Raw genomic sequence first — 7,565 nt, 5'->3', positions numbered from 1 at the left:
AAATGACTAGGCAACTTTTCATGATGCACAAAAATCTGAGACATGCTTCCAATCTTTTGACACCCTCCCCACCCCCCCATGGGGATTTGGGATTCAAGTTAAAGAGCTTTCAGCAGAAACAGAAAAGCTTATCAGTGGACTCTGAGTGAAGTAGCAAGTGCCGCTTCAGACCTTTGCCATTTTCAAGATTTCTGTATAAAAATGTCATAGAAAAATGGTGATTCTGCTCATCCAAAAGAAAAGCTATATCCTTTTGGTGGACCATTGATCACTAGCAGATCTTGAATTTTCAGTGCTAGATTAGGTCATAAACCAAGATCAGAAATGGCATTGCCAATGCCTATAATGGGAATTGTTTCATCTCTATCCCTAAAGCCATTGTCATTATTTTGGTCTGGATGAAGAATTTGTTTTGTTTGGGTCTCTTCATGTCTTTGCCATTATTCTTGAAAGTTGAACTGTGGGTCACCTATGCATTTTTTGTCTGATGTCTTCACTGTGACTATCTTGCTACTACTGAGCAGGTTGTTGCATCAAGCATTTTTTCATCGCATCTGTATCTTTTTTCACTGCAGTCATTAACTGAGCTATTTGTTTCCTGTTCTGCACCACGGATATCCTCTTCTTAGGTACCTGACACATTTTGTTTCCTTCCAAGTTTCACAGCCAGTGAAAATTAAAACAAGCACCACCACATCCTTGCATATTCTTGCACATGCTTGCACTAACTTGCACACCCTGGCACACACTTGCAAAGGTCATGGCTAGGGAAAATTAAAACAAGCATCCCAGCTCTGGCCCAGCTCCTGGGTGGTACAGCTCTGGTGTGTTTTACTGTTCAGGTTGCTAAGGGAGTTAATGGCCCATTAATGACCCATTGTGCTTTACTTCACAGGGGCTAACAATCATCTCTCTTAGCTCCTTTAGCTGCCTGAACAGTAATACCAGAGTTGCACTGTGCCACCCTGCCCCCGCCTCTACCAACAAACATGTACCATGCTGCCAGCACCCCCTGACCACTGCATCCTGAGCTGTTGCTCATGCTGCCCACCCCTAAGGCCAGCTCTCAGTAGTGGTATCTTTTGTTAGAGAACAGATCATCCAAATGCCCGTAAAGGTGTTTTAGTATTTTATTTACTTCCTTTCTCCCTCTCCCCGTCCCCAGGCTCTTGTAACAGGGCCAGGACACTCATTTGGTTAATCTCTGGACACAGGATCTGTGATCTTGGGCTGTGTCACAAAACTAACACTAAAGGTTAGTAGGTGGGGCAAGCAGCTGTGAGTTTTAAATGTCCCCTAGCCCTTACTTGGAACACCACCTGCCAGACAACACAACAGCAGTACACTGTGCAAAGTGAGATCACAATTTTTTCCGCTAGGAAGCGATTCTTCAGTGGGAATTGAGCATTCTTCCTTGATGAAACCTCACAGCCTTTCTTTGCCAAGTGCCCTGAACAACTTGACAGGTAACCTAAAGTAGCAGAATGCAGTGAACTCACAAGTTGGGGGCTGACTGAAGCAAGAGAGTATGCTCACCGTACAGTAGCTGGAGAGATGCTTTCCTCCACAGAGATCCTGTGACCTGACTTCCTTCCCTACCAATGTGACTGTAGCCCTTACCCTGGATGTCCTGCACTGGTGAAGGAATGGAATAGTGGTTGTAGGCAGGCCGTCTCCACAAATACTGAGGGTTAAAAGATTTCAAGGTCATGTACGTTGGTGACCTACAGTGGGAGTTGTGTGCACCTGTGAGCACCATGCAAGCACCTTGAAGAATTCCAGCTATTCTTCTTATTTCACAGCTCCTGCTGCTCTGCCTCCAGGCCCAAAGCCCTGCACCCAGGACACTTGTTTTAATTTTCGCCAGGCAGCTGGGACTGGCCTCTGAAATACAGGACTGTCCCAGCCAATCCAGGATATATGGTCACCCTATCTATCACAGATTATGAGCTTCAGGGAGAAGTTACTGAGCTCAAAGGATCATAGGAAATTATGGCTGGAAGGGATCTCATAAGGTCATCTAATCCAGCCCCCTGCTCAAGGCAAGATCATCCCAGCCAACTGTCTGTCTTGCTTTTGAAAGTTTCTAAGGATGGAGATTTCTCCAGTTTCTAAGGATGAACAACTTCTCTAGGTAGTCTGTTCCAATGCTTAACCACCCTCACAGTCAGAAGGATTTTTTATCCTTTTGAAATGTATTTCAACACTCAGGCCAGTCTCTTCCCAACACTCTGTTCTTGTTTTATTTTATGTGTGTGTGTGTGTGTGTGTGTGTGTATTTGTTTTAATTATAGCATTAGGAGGGAAATGGGGAACCAGGCCAATCAGAAGAAAAGGTTAAAGCAGTTTCCAGCCAAGTGACAGCTTCCCCATCATCAGGGTCGGACACTGGTTGGGCACTGACACAACCAGTCCCTCATGGCCCTTGTTTGCATTGCACTAACACACAGACTGTAACACACAGATGTACAACAGAAGCCCTCCTCCCACAACAGTATTACAGAACTGACACAGTCAGAAGGGGAATAAATATCCAAGCAGGGACTGTAGTGAAAACACTGTGCAAACTTGTCCATGATGTGCAGGGAGAGGCAGTATTTACAAGCTCCCAGAGATGCAGTGTTGCTTTGAGGGCTGCGTGGGCAGCAGCATGTGTAGCTGGGGCAGAGAGGAAGTCTGTTTTTCTTTCAGCAGTGCCTGAGGCCCTCAGCTCCTCACCTAGCACATGCTCATGCCCCAGCCGCTGTATCACAGAAATGTGTATAGTGCCCTGCACCTTTTATGTTCTTCTCTCCAAAACATTTGGAGCAACGAGGACAGAAGCACATGGATGTTCCTATAGTAAAGGCTTCCAGGAGCTTCAAATTGTCTGTTGTACTGCTCCAGGCAGTTGTGTTATTACAGATTTTTACCAACCACTTAGGTCATATCCAGGGTCCAGTAGTGTAACTAGGGGTGAGTTAGCAGGGCATTCATCCCAGGCACTGGGAATCATTTAACCTCTTCTCCATTACCTTTTTGTCCTGTCAGCTCCTCCATCCCTCTTTCTTTCCCACTGTATATATTTTACATCTCTTCTGTTTCTCTAAATGAGCTCTAAGGAGAGAAGCCACCACCCTGGAATGTTTACCCCCTATAGCAGGGGTGTCAAACTTGTCTTGTGCTCCAGGCTGGATCTGTACTGTGAGTTTTCTTGTGGGCTGTATTCAGACTGCAGGTCTCCTTGAAAGCCTGGGGTATAAGAAAGCTGTGACAGCAGCAATCTTCAGCTCAGATCCGAATATCATGGCAGTAGCAGCAGCAGCTCTAGCTCCAACCCAGGTCATGCAGCAGTGGTACCAATCCCTGCCATGTGGCCTATGCTGGAGCTGAAGCTGCCACCATCACCACATGTCCTGTACTGGAGTTGCTAGAGTGGCTGCCCCTGCCACATGTCCTATGTCATGGCAGCAACAAAGGAAGTGGCAGAAGTCTGGGTTTGCAAGGGGGGCCTGCCACTGCCACATGTCCTATGTCATGGCAGTAGCAAGGCATGTGTCAGAAGCCAGTAGCCAGGGAGGTAGGGTGGTGGCAGTGCAGACAGGTGAAAGGACCAGAGGGTAACTGGGGTTGTGTCGGCCCTCACTCACCTTTCTGTCGCTGTTTGCCACATCCACTGGGGCCCAAGTGCCCTGGATTCTGTGGCAAGCCACTCTTCCCAGCCACACCAGTAGTAAGGCAGGCCAGGTAGAGAGGCTCCATAGGCTGGATGCAGGCCATATATTTGACATCCCTGCACTGTAGAGTTCCCCTGGAAACTAAACTCACCTTTATTGATCTTCTGTTCTGATCAGGAAGTCCACATCTGGCAAGGATTCAGCAACCCACCTGCATCACTGTAACTGCTGGAAAGGATTGGTAAGACAGCCAGTAATAAGCAACTTCCTGGTCACCCATATCAAGTGATCCACTGAACCACGGGCTGAAAGAATCAGTGAAAAGAAACACACCCATACTTCCCAGTAGTGGACCAAGGAAATGATCTGCCTCCTGCACTCCTGAGAAGAATAATCTCCCTCTGCAGTCCTCATTGTGCCCCCTTTGTCTATCAGCAGCCTACACCACATCACTGAGACCTTTTGCTGGTGCCCTCCTGGGCACATGAGTTGCCCAGGAGGCAATGGCAATACAGTTGTGCAAGGATTACAGTGCCAACCACCGGCTCCACCTGGTTGGGTACAGCCTGATCTTTGTGGCAGGCATCGTGCTCAACGTCGCGGCACTCTGGATCTTCTTGCGCTACCTGCGCCTCAAGACTGTGGTGAGTATCTACATGTTCAACTTGGCAGTAAGCGACTTGCTCTTCACATTATCCCTGCCACTGCGGCTCTACTATTACTCCAACCAACGCTGGCTCTTTGGCAACTTTCTTTGCCAGGTCTCTGGCTCCCTCTTCCAGATCAACATGTATGGCAGCTGCCTCTTCCTCATGTGCATCAACCTAGACCGCTATGTTGCCATTGTCCACCCACTCCGCTGGCGCCACCTGCGGCGCCCCAAGGTGGCCCGGCTGCTCTGCCTGGTGGTCTGGGTGCTCATCCTCATGGGCTCTGTTCCAGTTGCAGGTGTCCACAAATCAAGCTCCTGCTTGACAGGGAATCAGACAACTGATCTGTGTTTTGAGAGCTTCAGCAATGACCTGTGGAAGAATGGCATCTTCCCGCTGGTTGTCCTGGCTGAAGTCCTGGGCTTTCTCTTGCCACTGATGACTGTGATATACTGCTCATTCCGGATCTTTCTGAAGCTGTGCCGGGTCAGCCAGACAAACAGCCTGCGGCAGCAGAAAACCATCCGCCTGCTTGTGGTCAATCTCATCATCTTTGTTATCTGCTTTGTCCCCTACAACACAACTCTGGCTGTCTATGGGCTGATAAAGGCCAATGTGATCCAGGCCGAGCTATCCACGCAGACCTCAGTGCGCCAAGTTCTTATTGTCACAGTGCTGTTGGCCAGCATGAATTGTGCTCTGGACCCCCTTATCTACTACTTCAGCACTGAAGGTTTCCATAACACCTTCAAGAAATTGCGGCGGAGGCAAGCCTGGGACTCTGAGTTTGGAACAGGCAAAACTCAGACTGGGGAAGTGCACTCTACTTCAAAAACAAAGTGGATCCCCAGCCAGAGAACTGTCTGCTCCAATAGAGACTTGCCATCACCTCCCACCAAGATATTTTTGAACAGCCCCATTGAAGACTCAGAAATATAATCCTGGAATTATGGGACTGCTGAGTTGGGAGGGGGGAGGGGAGGAGTCATAAAATGATAACAGGGAGATTGTGAGAATTTGCTGTAAAGTGCTGTGCTCAAACTGCACAGCGGTGTGAGTGCAGCACAATGGTAAGCACATATACGAAGCCTTCGGACCAAAATCTGTTGAACTGCAATTAAATTATGATAAAGTATTTTAGAACAAAAGGAGGAATAGTGGTGACGTGTCTGAAAAAGTACAGTCTTCTGCATTTGGGTTAGTTTAAAACAATAAATCTTGCATTTATGTAGACAGTTGGACTAAATCAGCAAAGGCCAACCTTTTTGGCTTTGAGGCCTATAATGGCCTTAACTACAGCCTTCCATCTCTTCTCATTTGTGTGAAGAAAGACCCATAGCCTTCCCAAGTGTCACTCCAAACCCCTTCCCTTGTCTGATCTACTTCTCTGCTTCCTTTTCCCTGTCATATCTGTCCCTGTGTTCCCTGTTATATACAAGTACTACATGACTGCACAATAAAACTATGCAGTCAGTGTCTCGTGTAGACATGGCCAGTGACTTATACAGTGGTAGGGTTGTAAGGGACCACAGGGGTCATCTAGTCAGGCGTGGTTAACCGGTAGTATGCGTCACAAGTGCAGCAGGCCAGATGTCACTGTTAGAAATGGGTGGTGCAGACTATAGTAATGCAATAATGTGCTGTGTACATATTCTTTGATCTGCACTCTGTACCAGAGCCCTGTAAATCTTGAACTGAGGGACCAGCTGCACACTGGCAATGCAAGAACCCCTTGCTGAGCCACTATTACCAGACTTCACCACTATCACCCTGTCTCACTTCCTCTGCTCCAAACTGTTCACACAAGTGTCAGCACCCTGTCGTCAGCTCTGCACCCAGGGCTGGGTTAACCCTTTAGTAGGCCCTAGGCAAACAAACATGTGGGCCCTGGGCTGGTCGAGACCTCCCGCCACCTTCCCCCCCGCCAGCGAGGAGTGGGGCTCAGAGCTGCCACTAGGAAGCACACACTACAGCGGCAGGGAGGGGAAGGGAAGGGAAGCGGATAGGGCAATTTGTCCCGTCACTGCAGAGGAAAGGACTGGGGCCCTACACAGCTCAGGGCCCTAGGCATGTGCCTAGTTTGCTTATGTATTAATCTAGCCTTGTCTGCACCTTTACCCCCTCATTCCTCTGCTCCTTGCCTCCCTGCATTCCAGCTGGGCCAGTCACATCTGGAATCCCACACTTCAGAACTTCTGCTGGTTTCTTGCAGGGGCCAGGAAGGACTTTTTTCTCCTTATCAATGTTCATTGGATTCTGGGTTCCACTCTCCATTTCTTCTGAAGCACTGGAAATTGGTCACACCTAAAAGATGACATTTTGGCTAGCTGCTCCTGCTGCTTGGGGCCTTGCGGGTGGGCAGGGGGACAATATACATGGCTTGGGGATTGGAGTGGTATATTTCTTTACCATTGTAGTCACCCTTGTCTCCACTCCTTTTTATCTGTGGCAGGTTGTAGTGTGTCTCTGATTTTGTTTTCATAAAGGGCTTTGTGGTTGTAGGGTCTGGGGGGAGAGAATGTATTCCTTGGATAAATGGTTGCCTGCAAATGTAGGGAACTGGGCTTGATCATGTGAGAGGCCCCTTTTAGTCTTATGTTGCTTCCTTCTCCCTCACATTGCCTCAGCACCTGCAAAGCCAATGCTAAGTGAGAAGAGACAATACCCTTGTTTTCAGGTCCTGTGTTCAGTGCCACCCCTGCCCCTAGTAGGGACTGAATACTCCAGTCACACTCAGGAGCTGTGAGGGGACAAGCATACTCAGCACAGGTGGACTCTTCAGACAAGGTAGTATCGTGATAGGTCATGGGGGACCAAGGTTGGGGCCCCCGAGGTCACAACCAGTTGGATCCCTAGCTAGTAGAGCAGAGAGTCAGTTGCTCTTTGGTCCCAGGAACCTTTATTTATTGACCCAGACTGGAAAGGGTCCAACAGGAGAGAATGAAAGATGCTTATCTCAGAGTAGCTCCAATAGGCTTTTCGGGGCTAATGAATTTCTGCTGAGCATGTATGAACTGAGATTTTTCAGAGACTTATAACTTGGGCAAATTGCGTAAATTTGCTTGTGGCGAATGGTACATTGCTGACACAAAGGTCATTGCCTGCCAAATTTCAAATATTTGCTTAAAACATGAAAGCACCAGAACATGTCAACACAACAGCTGTAAGTTTTATCTGTTAGGTTTTTTACAGGATAGAACAGCATATTTTTCCCAGCCTTATTGTTGAAAATGGCTGAACAATTTTACCTGAAACATTT

General features: G+C 48.0%; 1 protein-coding gene across 2 annotated transcripts in view; it reads left to right on the top strand.

Moving 5' to 3' along the window:
* Positions 1-5,444, top strand: part of LPAR5 (lysophosphatidic acid receptor 5) — a 14,305-nt gene extending 8,861 nt beyond the window's left edge. For both annotated transcript variants that reach the window (XM_006030303.3, XM_006030302.3), the window contains one exon: positions 3,834-5,444. In XM_006030303.3, coding sequence (XP_006030365.1) covers positions 4,160-5,245 — 1,086 coding nt within the window. In that variant the 5' untranslated portion in view covers positions 3,834-4,159 and the 3' untranslated portion in view covers positions 5,246-5,444. The remainder of the gene's footprint in view (positions 1-3,833) is intronic.
* Positions 5,445-7,565: the final 2,121 nt, after the last annotated feature.

This window comes from Alligator sinensis, unplaced genomic scaffold, assembly GCF_000455745.1.
Source record: "Alligator sinensis unplaced genomic scaffold, ASM45574v1 scaffold1238_1, whole genome shotgun sequence".
Taxonomy (NCBI): Eukaryota; Metazoa; Chordata; order Crocodylia; family Alligatoridae; genus Alligator; species Alligator sinensis.
Note: the sequence above shows the minus strand (reverse complement) of the source record. Positions and strands in the feature narration are given on the sequence as shown.